We start from the raw sequence: 19,422 nt of genomic DNA on the forward strand, positions 1-19,422 counted from the left end.
CTTGTCGAACGGAGTTGTCACCAAAATACCGAATTGGGTCTTTTTTTCTTCCTGGTTAGGAAAACTCGTTGCTTTTTTTGTTGATCGCAACGTGTGTGAGGCAGCTTGTCTTTCGTTTATCAGGTGCCGGCTTGTACTCTCGCTTTTTGCCGGCTTTTCTATTCTGCTGTGTCACGAACCTGCCCTTCGTTTTTCTTTTTGTTCGCGATTTTGGGGAGACTGTTTGAAGGCAGACGAGTTTCGGTTCCTCGGCTTCTTGTGTCCGTGTCGACTTTGCTCGGGTCCCTGAATCCTTAAACTCATAACCTCGGAGTTGTCACGATGCAGCGATCCGCCTTGGCTCTCGCGCTTCTCGGCGCCTCTGTTGGCGCCATCAAGATTGACTTTACTGATGACGGTGCGCTGTCTTGTCTTGCTTGAGCGCCTCTTCACTATTACTCATGAGCTAACACAATGATGGTCAGCTTCGATCAAGGATGGTGCGAGCACGATTGCGTACGGGCTCATGAAGTACTACAACGGCAACGAGACGGGCCAGATACCAGGCATCCTCCCCGAGCCATACTACTGTCTGACTTCCCCTTCAACCTCATGCTAAGGGTAAAGTGAGCTGACTCAATGATGCAGGGTGGGAGACGGGCGCCTTGTTCGACACGCTGATCGACTACTGGGCTCAGACGGGCGACGACGCGTACAACGCCGTCACGAAGCAAGGGCTCCTCTGGCAAACCGGCGAGAACAACGACTTCCTGCCCGCGAACCAGACCGAGGCCGAGGGCAACGACGACCAGGGCGTCTGGGCCCTGGCGGCCTTGTCGGCGGCGGAGCGCGGATTCCCGAGCGCCTCTTCAGATCAGGATCAGTGGCTGGCGCTCGCGCAGAACGTGTTTGACGACTTCGCGGCCCGGTGGGACGCCAAGGTGTGCGGCGGCGGCCTGCGGTGGCAGATCTTCACCTTCAACGCCGGCTACGACTACAAGAACTCGGCCTCCAACGGCGTCTTCTTCGACCTCGCCGCCCGGCTGTACCTGCAGACCAAGAACGGCACGTACGCGCGCTGGGCGAGCGACGTCTTTGCGTGGGAGCAGAAGGCCGGGCTCATCAGCGACTCGTACCAGGTCTTTGACGGGGTGCACACCGCCTCGTGCGGCGAGGTCAACAAGGTCCAGAGCAGCATGAACGCGGGCATCTTCCTGCACGGAGCCGCGGCCATGTACAACGCCACGGCGTCTTCGGAGTGGAAGACGAGGGTGGACGGGCTGCTCAAGGGCGTGCAGAGCACGTTTGTCAAGGACGACGTCTTGGTCGAGGCTGCGTGCGAGGAGCAGGGGACGTGCAGCACGGACATGCAGAGCTACAAGAGCTATCTAGTCCGCGGGCTCAAGGCGACGACGGAATGGGCTCCTTACACGAGGCAGACGATTCAGCCTCTGCTCTTGAGCAGCGCCCAGGCGGCTGCCGCTGCTTGCTCGGGGCCGACGACGAAGACGTTCCTGGGACGGAGCGGCACCGCGTGCGGATTCTCGTGGCTCCAGGCGTTTGACGGAAAGACTGGCGTTGGCGAGCAGCTCAACGCGCTTTCGGCCGTCATCTCGACGATTTCGGGAGCAGCAGCCGCCGCTCAGGGGGGTGATGATGATGGCGAGGGCTCGTCTGGGGCCGCTGCCAACGGGACGAGCACTGCTGGGTCGGGCAAGCCGAGCGGAACGTCGGGGCCTGTCAAGGCTTCCGTGACGCCTGGCGGTGCTGGGACGAGGGTTGCTGTTGATGCTGTGGCTGCTGTTGTTGCTCTGGGAGGAGTTGTGGTTGCTTTGTTGTGAGGCTGGTGAGTGTGGGTTTAAGGGGGTTGAGAAGCAGGGCTGTTTAGGCGGTGGATTGGCGATGCTTTTCTATTCTTCTACAAGCGTAACTACTCATCATACGCTTGACATTACTCTACAGTAGCAGTGGATAGCTGGTGATGAGGAATGAATGAGATACGATGACTGTTGATGAAGAGTAAAAGAGCTCATGAGGCTTGAGTAAAATAGTTTGCTACTCCAAGAGGCTTAGTCGCAGCGCCGCTCTCCGTCAATCTAAAAAATCTTCCCCATGGCGGGGCAGTTTCAATACTTTACCTCATCGATCATACTCTCTCTAAACACCAACTCAAGTCATCGCTTCCATCATTTCTTTGCCTCTGAAGCAAAGACAATAAGAAGAAGGATTGAAGAGGGAAAAATGCAGCTCAAGACGGTCCAGAAGCTGGAGCTGCCGGCGGCGGCGGACATGCACGTCCATTTGCGCCAGGGCGAGATGATGGAGGTTGTGGTGCCGACTCTGGAGCGAGGAGGCGTTGACACGGCTTTTGTGTATGTTCGTATGGAAGAACAACGAGTCATTAGGTTTGATTGATAGCTGACAGGGATTTCTACGTAGTATGCCGAATCTGGTATGTGAATACAATATCCGTGTGTTGACGTTGAAAGAGCCGATTTGGATTGTCGTTGACGGGGATTTGTCTCACTTTGTCGATGCAATGGCTAACGGATGTTCTAGGTCCCCCCCTTGACTGAGGTTGACCGAGTATGTTTCCATGATTGAGGTGCAACCACTATTCCACAAGGCTTACTTTCACAGGTCCTCGAATACCAAAGCAAGCTCCGTGCCGTCGCACCAAACGTCCACTTCCTCATGTCCCTCTACGTAAGCCATCACCCTTTCCCAGGCATACAAGACCCGGCACGCGCCTAACGATTAGTCCAGCTTCACCCGTCAGTCACGCCAGAGACGATAGAAAAAGCAGCACAGGCGGGAATCGCAGGCGTCAAGCTGTATCCTCAGGGTAGGCCGGTTGTGCCCCCCTGCGGCCGTTCCGAATGAGCTTCACTAAAACAACTACTGCACCTTAGGCGGGACGACCAATTCTGAGCACGGCGTGGCCAACGTCGAGGCCTTTTACGACACCTTTGCCGCTATGGAGAAGCATGACCTTGTGCTCAACTTGCACGGAGAGGTCCTCGAGTCTTTGGCCCCCGAGGGCACGACACTGGAGGAGGCGTTTCTGCCTACGCTCAAGAAGCTTCATAACAAGTTCCCCAACCTGCGCATTGTGGTGCGTAAAACTGTTGATCAGAAACCCGGTTCTATCTTGGAGAGATGCTGATATCCTGCGTTTCTCAGCTTGAGCACTGCACCACCGCTGCAGCAGTCGAAGCAGTCAAGGCCTGCGGACCCAACGTTGGAGGTATGCTCTACGCACTCCCCTCTTGAAACCCCCTCTTTTTGGTCTCCCGATCTCGAGCAGTTGTACTCATCGCGTTTCCCACACGTCAAGCAACCATCACGGCGCATCACCTGTACCTGACCGAGACCGAGGCCTGCTGCGACCCCTTTGCCTTCTGCAAGCCCATTCCCAAGAAGCCCACCGACAGGGACGCCCTGCTCAAAGCCGTCGTGAGCGGCAATCCCAAATTCTTCTTGTAAGTTTGAATGCACCAAGCGTCGTTCTTGATTTCATGGTTGTTCCCATGGGGTCATGGAAAACCCGTCGTGCTAAAACGTGGATCCCCCCCCCCTTTCCAGTGGAAGTGACAGCGCGCCCCATCCATTGACGTCAAAGACGTCGGCCGCCCAGGGCAAGGCGCCCGCCGGCGTCTTCACGCAGCCGTACGTGACCCAGCTCGTGCTCCTGGCGCTGGAGGAGGCCATCGAGCGCGGCGTCGTCGGCGAGGACGACGTCACGCAGGACAAGCTCGAAGGCTTCCTCAGCCGGTTCGGCAGGCGCTTCTACAAGCTGCCCGAGACGTCGGGCAACAGGATCGTCCTGGAGAAAAAGGGCGAGAAGATCTTGCCCAGCGTCAAGAGCGAGAGCGGAGAGGTGGAGGTTGGCGTGTCGAGGGTAGGGGCCGAGGTGTTTAGTTTGACGTGGGTTAGGGCTGCGTAAGAAGTGTGCGGTACTACAAGTATGGAAGTTTTGGGGCGTTGCTGGAGAATCGTAGGCACTTTGACGTCTCTGGGCTGTGCAGAGAAGGAGTTGGTTGAAATGAAAATCTTTGACTCAATCAAGGGTTCCGTCGAAGGAGTGGGTTCAAAGCCCGAATCACTCGGCAACTTCACGCATTATGGGTTAGACGAGTCGTGGCAAACAGTCGGAGGCATGCTGCCTCTTTGGTTTCGAGGGATCATGCAGTCTTACATGCGTTCTTCCGTAAAGAGACATCCGAACCCACCCTTAAGGCTACCCATCGTGCTTTTGATATTCCCTAGGGCGGGCGCAGCTCTGCTCTAGCCTCTCCGTCTCCATCACAAGCAAAGCCGAAGCAGCACACAGCTTTCTGCTTCTCCGCAGCAATACTGTAATTACTGAGTATAAACAGCAGGAAAGCCGCCCCCTGTACCCCTGTCCATCAGCCTAGGTATTTGCGGGTATCCACACCAAGCAGTACCAGCGCAGCTGCACCGGGCGTTGGGAGAGCTATCGCGAGTCATTTGGATGAGCAAGTATGCATCGATTTGATTGAATAGGCTACTTCTTGTCTGTTTGCTAGGAGAGCAGTAGTTGAGTAGCCTGTTTGTCCGCAGTATCTAAGTCGCATGGTATCAGCACCAAGCGGGCAAGCGTTGCATTAGGGGCCCCTTGTCAGACTCCAGAATATATTAAGAATGCGTGTGAAACTCGGTTCAACAGCGAGTTCAAGAGTAAAGATTGGATACAGTACGAAACGGGGAAGAACTGGTTCTTGTGGGGGGAGTTGAGGGAGGGTTTTGATCAGAAGCAATGGCTTGTATTATACAGCTCGATATAAATATAGCACTTGGCAACTCCCCCCCCCTTCATGTGATAACTCCATTGTCGAGAGGGAAGCATTCTTGTTCTTCATATTTTCTTAGGGTTGTCTATTTCTTCGAATCGGTCTTTGTTCCTTTTTTTTTTTTTTCGCTCGGCAAAGTATTTCGCGTGATAAGGCGCGACGACGGGGCTACGATGGAGTCGCTCTGCGTGGCTCTGCTTTCGTTTGCCGGCGTAGTGTTGACGCTGCGTCAACCCGATGCAACGATTTCTCTAGCAGCGGGCGTTGGAGTGGGATTGTACATCCTAGGGACAGTTGCGTACAAGATTGGAAGAGCCTTGATATATCCATTCTACGTCTCCCCACTGCGAAACGTCCCCGGACCAAAGGTACGCCAGATCGTCAACTTCACACAAGAACAACAAAAAGCAAAGAAATACAGAGGGCTAATGCAATGTCTGCAATAACATCCAGGACAACCAATTCCTCGTCGGCCAAGCAATCCGCCTCCTCAGAACGGCCGGCCCCAACGACTTGTACCTCGAGTGGGTGCGCCAGTGGCCGGACGCGCCCTTCATCCGGTACCTGAGCTTTGGCAACGCCGAGGTGCTGCTCGTCAACAGCCTGGAGGCGGCGCGCGAGGTGCTGCAGACGCACGGCAACTCGTTTGTGAAGCCGGCCTTCTTTGAGAAGCTGGTGGGCGAGATGATGGGGACGGGCGTCTTGTTTAGCGTTGGGGAGCAGCATAAGAAGCTGCGGCGGATCATGGCTGGTAAATTTGAAAGTTTTCCTTTGAGGGGGAGGAGGAAGAGACTTCGTCGGGAGAAAGGCTTTGTGTGTTGTGCTGATGACGGGTTGTGGATATAGGACCCCTTTCGAAGCCGAATGTGAGAAAGATGTTGCCTCTCTTCAAGGACAAAGCCAGGGAGCTGTCTGCTTCGTTCGACGAGGCAATTGCAGGAGAAAGCAAAGGAGTTGTCGAGAGTAAGGCATTTCCTCCTCCTCCCTTGACATTCGAAAGTTTGAGTTGCACAAGGAATTACAGGCTCACACACAACCACCCACATCAGTCGAAGCCCTCTTCTCCCGAACCGCCTTCAAAGTCATCAGCACCGCCCTCCTCAGCAGGGACATCACCGACTTCCGCTCCAGGTCCTCGCCACTCAGCTTCGAGGAGTGCTACAAGGGCATCCTCACGCCGCCGACGCTGCTGGGCAAGCTCATCACCTTTGTCAACCCCTTCGTCCCGCTGCGCTGGCTGCCCATCGAGGCGAACCTCGCCTTCATCCGGGCCAACACCGCGCTCAGGGGGATGCTGACGGAGCTGGTGCAGGAGCGCGTCGCGCAGGTGAAGCAGGATAATAAGGAGGGCGGGGACAATAAGAAGAAGAAGGACTTCTTGACGGACATGATTGAGGCGAATCTGGCGGAGAGCAAGGGGGTTTCCGACCAGATGCTGGTCGACGTTGTAAGTCTTTTTCAAAGCCCTATAGAGGGGGGGGGGGGGGTTGGAGTTGAGTGAGAGTCATCTCTCTGGTTTTGCTAACTGGCTTCATTCTTTTCCATACAAGATCATCCAAGGCGTCTCTGCCGGCCACGAGACGACAGCCGGGGCCCTCACCTGGACGGTCCACGCCCTCACGCGGCACCCGCACATGCAGAAGCGCCTGCGCGACGAGATCCTCGCCGCCCAGCAGAGGCAGCCCGACCTCGACGCCGCCACCATCGACAGCCTGCCGTACCTCAACAGCGTCGTCAGCGAGAGCCTGCGCGTCTACTCGCCCACGCTGCTGGCCCCCTGGGAGGCCGGCCAGGACCTCGTCATCGCCGGCGTCGCCATCCCCAAGGGCACCACCGTCACGACGATCCCGGCCATGGTGCACCTCAACCCGTCCATCTGGGGCGCCGACGACGTGGACGAGTTCAACCCGGATCGGTGGGACGCTGCCGCTGGGCCCGTGGCCAATCCGTTTGCCATCGAGGCGTTTCTCAACGGGCCGCGGACGTGTCCCGGCAGGGCGCTGGCGCTGCTGGAGATGAAGACGGTGCTGGTGGAGGTGGTGGGCAACTTTGAGCTGGAGGCGGCGAGGGAGGGGGAGGTGGAGGTGGAGAATCCGAGCTTGACGCTGAAGCCCAAGGGGGGGCTGTGGATTCGGCTGAAGAGGTTGTGATGGGGGGTTTTTATGCAGTGCTTGATGGAGATGTCAGGTGTTGGGTGAGCCGGGCTTCCTTCTCTTCATAGTCGTGCTCTTTGGAAGGCCGGTGTTTATGTGGGCGAGGTGGGATAGTTGTAAGTGAAAAGAAAGTGTCAGAGACTTGAAAGCGACCTGCTGAGATGAGCTTGGATGAACATTCCTAGATCATCAATTACATACATGTACTGTTCTTACGTCAGAAACACAACTCAGCATACCTAGGTAGTACCTGGATGTCGACTCGCGAGTTCTCTCATACCTCGTAAGATAGTCTGCTGGGTTATAGAGTCCAACCCTTGTCAACCAACGACACCAAATAACCGCAACCACAACACAACAACAACGATACGGAAGAACCAACCCCTTAATCACAATATATTATATGCTAAAATACTATTCCATCCCCTTAACTCTATCACTAAATCAAGCAGAGAAAACAAAATCTTGGTCCAACCTCCTTCGCCCGCTACGGGGGGTTGCCGGGCCTTATTCCGGCAACCCACCCATTTGGCCTGCTGAGTGTCAGCAACATATCGGGCTCCAAGGGTTTCACCCATGCCAATTTTCCTGATACGACTCTATAATTAGGAGTCCAAGCAAGCAAAATTCAGACTAGGTGTCTGTTTCGGTCACTTGGTTTAGGTAACTGGCCTTGTTCAACTCCTCTCAAAAGTCTCAATTGTGCATTGCGCAACATGGACTGCAACTTGATGAGTTGTCTTTCTTCTTGACTCAGTCATCCAGCAACACCCCTGCATACACGATATACGGATACTGTAACAAATAGCCCATTCGTATTTCGGCTGTTTCCCCTCCACCGGCAATTATCCCACAGTTCCTATTCTCCACGATCCATCTTCCTCCCCCCCAGACTCCGGATGTCTTCGAGCCGCCAACCACAGCCAAGGCGCAGCTCTGGTCGCACGCAGTTAGCCTGCGAGCCTTGCCGCAAGAGGAAATCAAAGGTCAGTCAATTTGAGGCTCTGATGTTGTATGTACCCCGATTCAGTTCATCGTCTTTCGGCTTGTTTTGCCTGGGCGGCGTTGGAACCTCGATCCGGGGGTGCGGATTAGTGAACTGGGCGTGTCTTGTCTTTGTCCCGGCGTCGGGAGGCTATTCCGAGATGATCGGTCGTCAGGACGAGATTGGCCAATTCTGGTGCTGATGCTGATGGCACATGTATGCAGTGCGACGGCGAGAAGCCCGTCTGCGGCTCCTGTCAGTCCCACGAGCTGGCCTGCCACTATGAGCCAGTTCGACCTACACGCAGGTAGTCCTCATCAAATGATCCCCATCACCATCTTTCATACAAGTGGCATCACCTTAGTAACTCGCAACCTGATAAACTAACCCCCCAGGCAAAAATACTGGGACCGTGACTATGTCCAGGCCCTCGAGGACCAAGTCCGGCTGCTGTCCGCCTCCCTCCAGCAGCAGCAGCAGCAGCAGCAGCAGTCCAAAGACCCCCCCTCCGCCTCCGCCTCGGCTTCTCCAACAAGCCAACCGTCGCCGGGGGCATCATCCTCCGAAGCAGCAAGCAAACAGCAACAGCCGCCGCCAGTGCAGCTCCCGTACGGCCCAAGGATGCTCTCGGCCCTGCACGACTTCGGCTCCGTCAAGTGGGCCGACATCACCGGCCGGGACGGCCTCCCGATCCTCGCCGGCCCGGGCCGCTTCTCCTTCTTCTCCACCACCCTGCTGCCGACCTTTGAAGACGACGGCTCGTCGCCATCATCATCGTCATCACGCCGCCGCCGCCGCCCCTCGCCGGCTTCCAAGGCCATCAACGTCCCCTCGACGGAGACGTTCCTCCTCGACATCGCGTCCGACCTGCGCCTGAAGCAGCACCTCAAGGCGCACTTCCTCGCGCACATCAACCCCTACTACAAGTTCGTCGACCCCGTCTGGCTCAACTTCTCGGACCTGTTCCCGCACAACGACACGGCGCTGCAGCTGCTCTACAGCGCGCTCTTCGCCGCCGCCGCGTACTCTTCGCCCGTGGCCGCGAGGGAGGTCGCCGAGGCCTTCATGGCGTATGCGGAGAGCCTCGTGCAGCACTGTTACCTGGAGCACCTGTGCTTGCCCGTGTTGCAGGCGCTCATCATCATTGCGTGGTATAAGCACATGCAGCTGGATGCGGCCAAGGGGCATCTCTATCACTGTGAGTTGATATCAAGACTGCTTGGCATCATTTCTTGAAAGAAACTCATTGGTGTTGGGAATAGACATGGCCATTGGGCTGTCCAACCATCTGGAAATCAGGGACACGCCGCAGCATGAGCGGACCGTCGACGACGTTGCCACCATCAGGACCTTTTGGTCTCTATTCTTCCTCGACCGGTTTGTTTTTACTCACCAGCTGTTTTTTCACTCATGCGACTTCAAACCGGTTCTCTTCTCTCACACATGATATATAGAGTCGCCACCCCAAAGCTAGGCGTTCCAACAGGCATCCCATGGGAGCCTGAGAACATCACGCCTTACATCGACACAGTCTCCCCGGAAATGGTCGACGTAGAAGCCCTCTCCTTTGACCACCACTGCCGGCTCTACCAAATCCAGCAGCGTTACATCGACGTTATGTAAGTACATAAACAAGACAAAACCTCTCCCTCCCTCCCCCCCCTAATTCTCAACAACAAAAAGAACACACAACTCCCCTCCCCAACTAAACACTGCCAACCACAAAACTTGCCCCCCAGGTACGCCCCCAACTTCCACCACCTCCCCGCCCCGGAGAAGCAAGCCGTCTACGCCAGGGCAAACAACGCCATGCTGTCCTTCCGCAAGCAAATCGACCGCCGCCTCTACATCAGCCGCAGCGCGAAGCCGCACCGCGTCCAGGTCGTCTTCTGGATCACCTACCACTCCATCCTCATCAACCTCTACCGTCCGGCGCTCAACCCCGCGGACCCGAGCATGGCGCACAACATCCCCAACGCGCTGCGCTCGGCCACGGCGTCGGCGATGGCGATTACGAGGCTCCTCAAGGGCCTGCAGGCGTCGTCGTCGTCGTCGTCGTCTGACGATGCCAGCAGTGTCAAGCATCTGCCCCCCTACATCATCTACCACGTCTTTCGCGCCGCGCTGGTGCATGGGCTGAACCTCATTGCCGCTGAGGAGGCAGCAGCAGCAGCAGCAGCAGTAGGAGGCCACAGGATGTCGTCGGGCAGCTTTTGGGCTTGCTTTCGGGTGCTGGGGGAGCTGAGCGGGGTGTGGAAGGAGTTGTCCGAGGGGGCGATGCCGTTTGTGCTCATGGCGACGAGGGGATGGGGGTTTCAGGAGGAGGCCATGGGCGTGAACAAGGCGGTTGATGAGGAGGAGGAAGATGATGATTTTGAGGCGGGGATTGATGACCTTGTCAGACATGTTGGGGAAGCAGTATAAAAGAGGCTCTTGAGATTGGCTTGATAGACGAAACCGCTGTTGCGTTGTTATGAAGCGTTGACGGAGCATCTCGATACACAAATAGACATGTCTGTGCATTCATCTCTATAAGCGACGCTACATGTACGCATCTAATCTAAATATAAAAAGCACATCAAAGGCAGCCAGCCCCTAATCAGACGTGACACCCATAAACATCCCCCAAACGAAACTGAATCGAAGTTCACCTCTTGCATCCACCCTAGTTGTCGGTCTTGCAAGTCACGTAGCCAACGGCAGCAGGCGGGTTCACCGGCACAGTCATGGCCTTGCGGACCGAGACGGCGCCCAGGCTCTTGTTGGTCGGGGTCTGGAACGAGCACTCGGTGAGGACGTAGTGGCGGCCGTCAAAGGGGGGCGAGACGAAGACGTCGGTGACGGTGCCGCCGGAGGCTGATGTTTGGGGATTTTGGTGTCAGTTGAACTGCTGTTTGGTCTTTTTTTTTTTTTTTTCGTTTGTAGATGGGAATGAAAAGAATGAGATAGAGATGGGATTGGGATGGGAACTTACGCAGCTTTTGAGCGCCCTGGTTGACCTTGATGTGCGTTGGCCTGGTGTAGGTGCCGTTGGCGTAGGTGTAAGCGATCTGAGCCTTGCTCACGTCGTGGCCCTGGTGAGGCGGCAGGGCGGCGGCGAGGCCGGCGAGGGCAGCAGCAACGATCACGGAGAAGTGCATCTTGAATGATGGAAACCCTGAAAAGCGAATGGCTAGATATGGTAGAAGTTCTTATTAAGAGCGTGACAAGAGGGTAACCCGGAGAATAGCTGCTGGCTGGGAAAGAGAAAGAGAATGTTTGGCCTACAGTATCAGTTCCTTCGAACATCAGTGCCCCGGGGGACTGTGCGTGTTCTTATATCATTCCTTTTCCTCTGATCCAACTTCAACTCCCTCAATTTCTCGTCATTATTATGGAGTCTCAACATGGCAGGAGGGACATCAGACTGCAGCGATCGACATGAGAAAAACTGGAGCGATCCTCGGTGGTGAAATACTCTTCTGCGCTCCGTGCTTGGGGGTTTCGTGTATCCATGCAAATTTGTGAGGCCGGGCTTCGCCGGTTAGTACTAACATTGCTCACCACGTTCGATTACTCCCCCCCTGACTCGTGGAGCAATCATACTTCCCCTTCTCGAAGGGAACAACAACTTCCACTATCGGGGTTCATTAGGAGTCAATTCAATTCCTTTTTTTCATATCCCATAGTACTAACCTCTACTAAGCTGAGGTATTTCATCTCGCTTTTGTACGAGTTCTGATACAACGTGGGGATGAGATCCATTCGCAAGTGAAAGCTTGATCGACATAAGCCTCATAGCCATGGAGCGATCTGCGCAATCCAAGATGCCGAGAGCGGCAGGTCGCTGAGACAACTCAGAGTGCCGTTGCAGGATCGACAGGTCGAGTGAGATTGTCGGCGCTACTAGCAGCTGTGTCGCTGTGACGGATTGAATGAATGCCGGCAATTTCGCATCGGCAGTCCATATAATCAAAACAGCTGAGGTTGCATGAAATCTAGGTACGTGATAGTATGTAGTGCTGATGCCCCCGACAAGCCACCGACTGGACTGGTATATATGTATTATACGCCTGTATGTAAGGTAGTTGAAAGTCGGCATGTATGATGATGACAACTACCCAAAGAGGCAACGAACAACGACGCAGCAACTCTTCCTCGGCTTGGAGCGATGCGAGTAATGTTCACGTTATCAAACTCCGCCTCCGCCTTGAATATCCTGACGCCATCCATTCCACTACCATAGACATCATCCGTAACGCTGATAACTGTGCTCTGCTCGTCATTGACAGCCACCTGGATCGAGCTCCCATCTGCCGTCACCTTCAGACGATACTGTTGCGCCATCTCGACACCGGCCTCCTCGCCGGCCAGGATGGTAAGCTCAGTCCCATCAACCCGGCCAAGGAACAGAGCGCCCGAGGTGCTGATGCCTGCGTAATAGCCCTTGAACGTGGCATTCTCGGTGGAGGCCTCCGACGCTCGGAAGACGATGCCGGCATGGCCGTGGCAGCCGCAGTCGTTGTTCTTCGCCTCCGATAGCTGTACGTCCGCCTCATAGGTAAAGTCGGAAAAGTTGGTGTTGACGAGGGCCAGGCCGCCGTTTCCTCGCAGAACATTTGCCGAAGCATCCCAGTCACCGCCGCCGTACGTCTCCCAGCCAATCGTGTCGCCATCTTCAAAATTGTCGTGGACCAGCATCTTGACTGGCTCTATCGTGCCATCGTCATGGAAATAGAGTCTATCGTACGCCAAGTGACGGTCGTTCCCGTCGGTAGAGCCCAATGGATGCCGGTGATACAGAATGTAGTAGATGTCTGTATCGGGAACCTGAATCACCGCGTTGTGGCCGGAGCCTGTCGCCACTGCTTCATCCTGCTGCAGTATCTTGGCGATGCGGTCAAACGGTCCAAGAGGCGAGCTGCTCATACCATACGAAACCGCATAGTCGGGCCCCGTCCAGCCGCCTTCGCTCCAGAAGAGATAGTACATGCCGTTCCGCTTGAGCATCTGCGGCCCTTCGACATAGTTCTCAGGCGTAATCTCCTTGAAGGTGCTTCCATCGTCAAAGGTGCCCAGGCTGATCATGTCATCGTTTAGCTTGATGATATTGGCGTGAGAGTGTCCACCATAGTACATGTACGCCTGGCCATCGTCGTCGATGAAGACGTCTTGATCGATTGGCTGCGCGCCGTTGTGATATGCGTCGATGAGTGGACGTCCCAGGGGATCGGTATACGGGCCCTCTGGATGCTCAGCCACGCCCACGCCGATGCCGCCCAGCTCAGAGTCTGACTGGATGTCATTCGCGCCAAAGTAGAGATAATACGTGCCGTTGCGATATATCGGCGCCGGTGCCCAGACAGCTCGATGTGCCCACGTGAAGTTGTCGGCCGTCAGGATGTTGGAGTGCTTCGTCCAGTGGACGAGGTCTGGGGATGAAAAGGCGTCCAGATATGTCTGTTCGTCGTATGGCCGCGACGAGGTTGGATACACCCAGTACTCGCCGTTGTAGAATTGCGTGTCTGGGTCGGCATACCAGCCGTCGACAAACGGATTTCCGGCTTCAGACGTGGCAAAGTCGGGCATCTTGGATATAGAGGCCAGGCAGGACGAAGACCAGCAGGCGGCCAGAAGCGCTTGAACCCGTCGCGACTGCATCTTGATGCGATGAAGACTCTGAGGAATGGCAGCTCTGCTCATAAAGCGATGCAGATTATCTACCCATGAAGTTTTGAAAGAGGAACGATGGTGATGCGGCACAGCATGAACTTGGCGACATGGAGTTGATCCTTCAAGCTGCTAATCCTAGCGCTGCAACAGTACAGCCACAAAGTACCGCGGCAGATGGATGTGCTAGCATTGCATGATGCGGGTAGTAGTTGGATTCAGGCGCCCAGTAACGTCCAGCTGATCAATGCCGATGGACTCATCAGCTGCTGGTTCCGCGAGGACAAGACGGAGTTGATGCCCAAGGTGCTTGTGGTCGTCATGCAAGGTATGTCTCTCGCGGGGGAAAACGCTTAAGACGAGATCAGTCCGCAGATTGATAAGATGCCGCCATCCCACCAAGGCTTCAGGTCAGACATGTTGACAAGGCCATGCTCCAACGATGTTCAGTCCAAGCAGTTGAAGCAATCGCAATTCAAAGAATCCGAAACCATCTCCCAGTTTGCAAAAGTAGAAGCAACCCGGCAAGATATCACAAGAGAGCATCAATCACACAGCAGAGGGAAATATATGCCCGCCTGTTCCCGAACATCAGCCGCCCCAACCAATCACAGCCCCCCATTTTGCAAGCAAGCCGTCAAAGAATCCATTCATTCGAGACTCCGATATATGCCATTTCAAAGCTCTCTCTCCAAACAGCCTCGTCCGTCCTCGTCCTCGCTCCCTCCTCTCCAACCAACCACCACCAACCCACCCACAATGGCGAGCAAAATCACGCCCTTCCTCGTCCGCTCCGGCATCCGCTGCGCCTCGCGCGCCGCCGCCCGGCCTCACGCCCGCGCATTCTCCCTCACAGCCAGCCGGCCCAGCGACACCCTCCAAGTGGTAAAGTCTCACCCAGAATGAACAACAACCTCCCGGCCCTCTTCCACCGGTCCTCCCATCTGCCAATTCGCCCAATCGAAACTCTCACTCCAGAGAACACCGTACCGCAGACCAGGAAAGCGCTGACCTGAACCGTCCAAAACAGCACCGAAACACACCCGACAACAACCCCGACCTGCCCTTCAAGTTCAACGCCCAGAACGAGAAGCTCATCGCCGAGATCCTCAAGCGCTACCCGCCGCAGTACAAAAAGGCCGCCGTCATGCCCCTGCTCGACCTCGGCCAGCGCCAGCACGGCTTCACCAGCATCAGCGTCATGAACGAGGTCGCCCGCCTGCTCGAGATGCCCCCCATGCGCGTCTACGAGGTCGCCTCCTTCTACACAATGTACAACCGCACCCCCGTGGGCAAGTTTTTCGTCCAGGCCTGCACGACGGTACGTTTTCATCTGCTCTGTCCTTTTTTCTGTTCCATGGGGGAAACGTTTGGGTGAAGATATGGGCATTGTTGCATCATGGCTACAAGTTCCAAAGTGGGATGAAAGGGAGGGGTAGCAAAAGCATCATCATCATCATCATCATTCCTCAATCATTTCCCCCCAACAACACTCAACCTTTTTCAAGTTCATTGAAAACTAACCTCACGAAAACGCACCAGACCCCCTGCCAGCTCGGCGGCTGCGGCTCCGACGCAATCGTCAAGGCAATCACCAACCACCTCGGCATCAAGCAAGGCGAGACCACAAAGGACGGCCTCTTCACCTTCATCGAGGTCGAGTGCCTCGGCGCCTGCGTCAACGCCCCCATGATCCAGATCAACGACGACTACTACGAGGACCTCACCCCCGAGACCGTCGTCAAGCTGCTCGACGACCTCAAGGCCTCGGCCGCAAACTCCGCCGCCACCGGCGCCCCCGCCAAGATGCCCGTCGCCGGGCCCCTGACGGGACGCAAGTCGTGCGAGAACAGCGCCGGGTTGACGAATTTGACATCAGAGCCGTGGGGAGCGGAGAAGACGAGGTCGGATTTGTAAAAAGAGTTTCTTATGAGAGAGGGGAAGAATGGGGATGGGGATGGGTGAGAAAATTGAGGGTGGTGTGTTTGACACGGGTTTGAAATGTACATAACGCCACGTTGAATGCCAACAAAAAGATGGGAGACGAGACGGATATAGACCATATTGGTGGTGGTGTGCTGTGCGATAATTTACAGTCAATTCAATGCATATACGTGAATGTTGTTCCTGAAATAGGGCAGGGCTTTGTTCTTTTGTTTCTCTTTCAAAATATCCAAGGACAAGGTAATGACATGACAGCAATCCTAAACGATTGCATAGCCTTTTCTCGCAATCTTAGCTCGTATGCAAAATACCATAAGAAAAAACATGTCCAGAGAAATCATGTAGACGTCCAAGAAAGGCTCAACGCAAAGGAAAGGCTCAAGCAAGCCGCAAGATCCATCCCTCGCCACGCCGCCTGTTGACATCATCCACTCCACCCCAAATGACAATGCCCGTCTCCTCCAAATCAGACATCGGCGCGCTCGCCAGCCAACCCCGTCCCCTCGGCATCTCCAGCACCTCGTCGTCATAAGGCACCATGGTCACCTTTGTCCACTTGCCCTCACCCGTCTTGCGTCCCACAGCCGAGAACATGGCCGCAGTGAAGCTCGCAGCGGTCATGCCCACCGGCGGGACCTGGAACACCCAGACGTCGTTGTGCGACTTGCCGGCGTGGCCCTCTGTGCCAGGGCTTGCCTCACCCATGGTCAGCACGAGGTACTCGGTGCCGCCACCAAAGGTGATGGCCTCGAGTGATGAGACGCTTCGTGGCGCGGGCCAGGCCTGGACGTTCTCTGAAGCTATTTCGTGCGACGAGGCCTCGGGAGCGTTCTCCAAGATGGACTGCCAGCTGCCGCGGGCTCGAACAGCCACCTCGCCGCGAGTTACGCGGTCGTCGAACATTTCCACCTCGAGATGCAAAAAGTCAATCTGGCCCCCGAGCTCGTTCTGTCCGTCGTATCCACCGAAGCGGAAGATTCGGCTCTTGCTGATGCAGATCGAGGTGCCTGAGCGAGCAGGTCCCGGCGCGGCAGGCAGCTCAGTCCACATGCGCGAGTGGACGTCAAAGGCCCAGAGATCACTGGTACGATCACCGCTGGCAAGACAGCCGGCATGCACGAAGAAGGTGCCGTAGCCGCTTGTTTCCTCGTCAATTGCACTCTCGGCAACGTTACCAACAACGGGATCTTGCGGGATGCCCGTCTTGGAGATATCACCAAGCGCCCACTCCTGCCAGGACTTTGGCTTCGTCGGCGGGGGAGGCGCAAAGTCGCGGGGCCGATCTGTTGCAGTGGCACTGTGATAGCATCGTGGTGCCGGGTGAGGGATGATGGACCCGCCCTTGACAGCCGGGACGGGGTCGAGGTAGGTCCAGAGACGGGTGCGAGTATCAAAGACCCAGACGCGGCCACCTTCGTCGAGGGGCTTCATGTCGCTGCCTCGGCCGCCGAACAGGAAGATGCGGGATCCGATGACGGCGGTTGCATGCCCGACTCGGGGCGGCGGGACCTGGCCCAGTCTGTCGTCCGTAGCCCGCCCTTTGCCCTTGTCCGCGGCCGTCGGCTTCGCTGCCTCCTCGGCGTCTTCAAACTCGTCGTCACTCTCTTTCTCTGCGGGTTCCTCGCCAAGGTCTTCAGCTTTAGCCTTGGCCCTGGCTGCTTCATCTGATCCAGCCCTCTTGCCCTTGTCCTGAGTCGGTGCCGGCGCGGGGATCGTGGTGTCTGGCTTTGCCGGGATCTTGAAGTAGTCGGCGCCGGCGCTGCTAAAGGGAAGGCGGATGACGACCATGTCATTGTCGGCGGTCTCGTGGGTGTTGGTCTCGCCGCCGAAGATGTAGGCGCAGCCCGAGATGATATCAAGGGAATGGGACGAGCGAGGCACCGGAGGCAGATCGATGCGCTCCCAGGTGCCTTTCATGCCCTCCTGATTGGGGTGCCTCCTGAAGGCATTCAAGGAAAACTGTGGCATGGCGGGGAGAGAAGGCAGAGCGGGCAACGACGGGGCGGCGGGCATGGCGGGCAGATTGCTCTGCGCAGCTTGCCATGCCTCGGTGGAGCGGCGCTTGATGGTGCCGCCGATGTTGTTCATGGCGACGACGATGGGGGTTGGAGTCTGTCTCTGTGTGTACGTAGCTTCTCGAAGCTCGGCGGCGGAAGCAAAGGCGTATCGTGATAGCTGGGGCAGGTGAGTGGATGATGCCGATGATGTCGAAGGAGAGAAGCAAGGATGGCGGCAATGCGGACGACCAGCAGCTCCAGCAGGAAGAAGACAAGAATCGGGAGGGATTAGTGAGATGCAAGATGGTTGGCTGCTGACTCTGGACCTGGTTGATGGTGGACGGGAGGCAAGTCGAGGTGTCCGGCGGATGACGTACGAGCACCTATTTCAGTACTACCTGGTCGTTGCCCTGTAAACAAGCAGCTGGGGGATTTCCCGCGGGGCCCCTACAGTGCATGTACGTAGCTCGTATGGAGGACAACAACAAGGGAGACGCAATGCGGAATAGAGCCTGGAACCGAATCCTGCGCTGCTGGAGCTGGAGCTTGAGAGTCTCGATCGCTGTGTGGGCTGTGATCCTTCAATTCGGCGGGAACGAGAGTGGGGACCTGGTGCAGTAAGCACGAGGCGGAGCAGCGCTTGAGCGACGAATGGATGAAAGTAGCACCTTATCTAGTAAGTTGATCGTGGGCTGTTGATGATTAGGGACTCGGCATCTCTTCTTCTGCTAGTCAAGAGGCTATTCATGCGTGATCCTGTATGTCTGTAGGCAAAGCAGGGTAGGAATCCGTGTGTGAAATATGGAGGTCAAGCTGCACTGATGACGGCAAATTGCTAGCGGAACATGCTAGCGTGCTGTTTCACAGACAGCGGGGCACTTCGGGCACTGTAGGCTCTTGAAACCCTTCCATTACCATCCGAGTACTCCATCAGTCGGCTTCCCGTCTACTGTCAAGCACGTGTCAAGAATGAACAGGTGATGTTTGAGACGGTTCAATGCTATGTAGGCAGCTGTTTGACGGCATTGCAGGGGGTTTCCAGACGCTGGATGGGATCGAGAGTAAACAACTTGGATAAGGTAGGCTCAAGTATCGATCCTGGAATCTCAACCAGGCGGGAAAGTGGGGGAACAGCTCTACTGTTCTGTAGCTTACAGGGCTGTCCATGGCTTCACGGACTGCTGCTACGAAAAGAGCCCTCCATTCTGCCTCGCCCTCAACGGTTGCCCCTCTGAATGCACTCGCACCCTGGAGGGGCAATTCCGGTATACCTTTGCAGCCTAATAATACCTATGCGCAAATCATCCGATATGCCCATGATGATACGCTTCAATTGTTGCAGTCCAGCTGTCACACACGTCACCGTTCGATTCCCCAGAAGATGATCAGTTCCCGCCTACATTCTCAGTCTGAAAGTAACGACTCTCGCTCATCTCCTCGATAAATCAACTAGATAGAATTCCGATCAATTAGGAAATAATATCATCTTAAACGCCTTTCAAGACCGTCTCATCTGCGCTTTGCGCAGCCATAAACCGTTGATTGCTGTGAGCACTAGCACTTAAAGATGATTCTTCAGAGGCCGCCCTTCATACTCCCAGACTCTCATCCCATCTCATCGCTCCTGTTTACTTCTTCACAACACAACCAACAGCAACAACTCTTACCGCGCCGATCCCCTGCATACGCACGAAACTGATGTTGGCCATGCAAATGTTTACTATCAACAAGGGCCTCTAAGCCACCCCAACCCCGGCCGGCACTCCAAGCGACGAACCTATCATCCTTCATGTCTCCAAGGCATCCAGAGTAAAGAACCAACACGACCTTCCTCCATCCCGGCTGTCTGACCACACTCATACTGTTCCGTCCCACAGCCTTGTCCCTTGCCCCACGAGATT

The 19,422-nt window shown here is 55.8% G+C and overlaps 8 protein-coding genes across 8 annotated transcripts; 5 read left to right on the forward strand and 3 right to left on the reverse strand.

Annotated features, from left to right (window-relative positions):
* The first annotated feature begins 460 nt into the window (after positions 1 to 460).
* Positions 461 to 1,826, forward strand: BBK36DRAFT_1191379 (glycoside hydrolase family 76 protein). The gene is made up of 2 exons (XM_024896713.1): positions 461 to 569; positions 628 to 1,826. Exons 1-2 carry the CDS (start codon positions 506 to 508, stop codon positions 1,818 to 1,820), a joined length of 1,257 nt encoding a protein of 418 aa, XP_024751955.1. The 5' UTR covers positions 461 to 505; the 3' UTR covers positions 1,821 to 1,826.
* Positions 1,827 to 2,220: 394 nt separating this feature from the next.
* On the forward strand, positions 2,221 to 3,925 carry BBK36DRAFT_1113504 (Dihydroorotase; the record flags this gene model as incomplete). The annotated part of the gene is made up of 9 exons (XM_024889922.1): positions 2,221 to 2,351; positions 2,419 to 2,431; positions 2,539 to 2,565; positions 2,620 to 2,685; positions 2,746 to 2,824; positions 2,892 to 3,094; positions 3,163 to 3,226; positions 3,317 to 3,461; positions 3,565 to 3,925. 9 exons carry the CDS (start codon positions 2,221 to 2,223, stop codon positions 3,923 to 3,925), a joined length of 1,089 nt encoding a protein of 362 aa, XP_024751956.1.
* A 1,041-nt stretch (positions 3,926 to 4,966) lies between these two features.
* BBK36DRAFT_1113692 (cytochrome P450) lies at positions 4,967 to 6,943 on the forward strand (the record flags this gene model as incomplete). Its single annotated transcript, XM_024889940.1, has 5 exons — positions 4,967 to 5,161; positions 5,247 to 5,544; positions 5,640 to 5,756; positions 5,843 to 6,240; positions 6,344 to 6,943. 5 exons carry the CDS (start codon positions 4,967 to 4,969, stop codon positions 6,941 to 6,943), a joined length of 1,608 nt encoding a protein of 535 aa, XP_024751957.1.
* Positions 6,944 to 7,841: 898 nt separating this feature from the next.
* BBK36DRAFT_1134509 (hypothetical protein) lies at positions 7,842 to 10,265 on the forward strand (the record flags this gene model as incomplete). The annotated part of the gene is made up of 7 exons (XM_024892334.1): positions 7,842 to 7,932; positions 8,156 to 8,238; positions 8,327 to 9,129; positions 9,194 to 9,308; positions 9,386 to 9,545; positions 9,671 to 9,979; positions 10,127 to 10,265. Coding segments are annotated over exons 1-7 (1,696 nt in total), but the record flags the coding sequence as incomplete, so codon positions are not given.
* A 331-nt stretch (positions 10,266 to 10,596) lies between these two features.
* On the reverse strand, positions 10,597 to 11,071 carry BBK36DRAFT_1112122 (hypothetical protein; the record flags this gene model as incomplete). The annotated part of the gene is made up of 2 exons (XM_024889777.1): positions 10,597 to 10,787; positions 10,906 to 11,071. 2 exons carry the CDS (start codon positions 11,069 to 11,071, stop codon positions 10,597 to 10,599), a joined length of 357 nt encoding a protein of 118 aa, XP_024751959.1.
* Positions 11,072 to 11,882: 811 nt separating this feature from the next.
* On the reverse strand, positions 11,883 to 13,571 carry BBK36DRAFT_1191392 (carbohydrate-binding module family 66 protein; the record flags this gene model as incomplete). The annotated part of the gene is made up of 2 exons (XM_024896714.1): positions 11,883 to 11,908; positions 12,032 to 13,571. 2 exons carry the CDS (start codon positions 13,569 to 13,571, stop codon positions 11,883 to 11,885), a joined length of 1,566 nt encoding a protein of 521 aa, XP_024751960.1.
* Positions 13,572 to 14,339: 768 nt separating this feature from the next.
* Positions 14,340 to 15,497, forward strand: BBK36DRAFT_1111981 (hypothetical protein; the record flags this gene model as incomplete). Its single annotated transcript, XM_024889763.1, has 3 exons — positions 14,340 to 14,465; positions 14,611 to 14,901; positions 15,123 to 15,497. 3 exons carry the CDS (start codon positions 14,340 to 14,342, stop codon positions 15,495 to 15,497), a joined length of 792 nt encoding a protein of 263 aa, XP_024751961.1.
* Positions 15,498 to 15,902: 405 nt separating this feature from the next.
* BBK36DRAFT_1191396 (hypothetical protein) lies at positions 15,903 to 17,441 on the reverse strand (the record flags this gene model as incomplete). The annotated part of the gene is made up of 2 exons (XM_024896715.1): positions 15,903 to 17,144; positions 17,307 to 17,441. 2 exons carry the CDS (start codon positions 17,439 to 17,441, stop codon positions 15,903 to 15,905), a joined length of 1,377 nt encoding a protein of 458 aa, XP_024751962.1.
* Positions 17,442 to 19,422: the final 1,981 nt, after the last annotated feature.

The sequence above is a fragment of the Trichoderma citrinoviride genome, assembly GCF_003025115.1.
Source record: "Trichoderma citrinoviride strain TUCIM 6016 unplaced genomic scaffold BBK36scaffold_3, whole genome shotgun sequence".
Taxonomy (NCBI): Eukaryota; Fungi; Ascomycota; class Sordariomycetes; order Hypocreales; family Hypocreaceae; genus Trichoderma; species Trichoderma citrinoviride.

Coding starts and splice junctions, on each gene's coding strand:
- BBK36DRAFT_1191379 (XM_024896713.1), top strand. CDS start 506: ATGAAGTACTACAACGGCAACGAGACGGGCCAGATACCAGGCATCCTC. Junction 570..627: donor CCTCCCCGAGCCATACTACT/GTCTGACTTCCC, acceptor TCAATGATGCAG/GGTGGGAGACGGGCGCCTTG.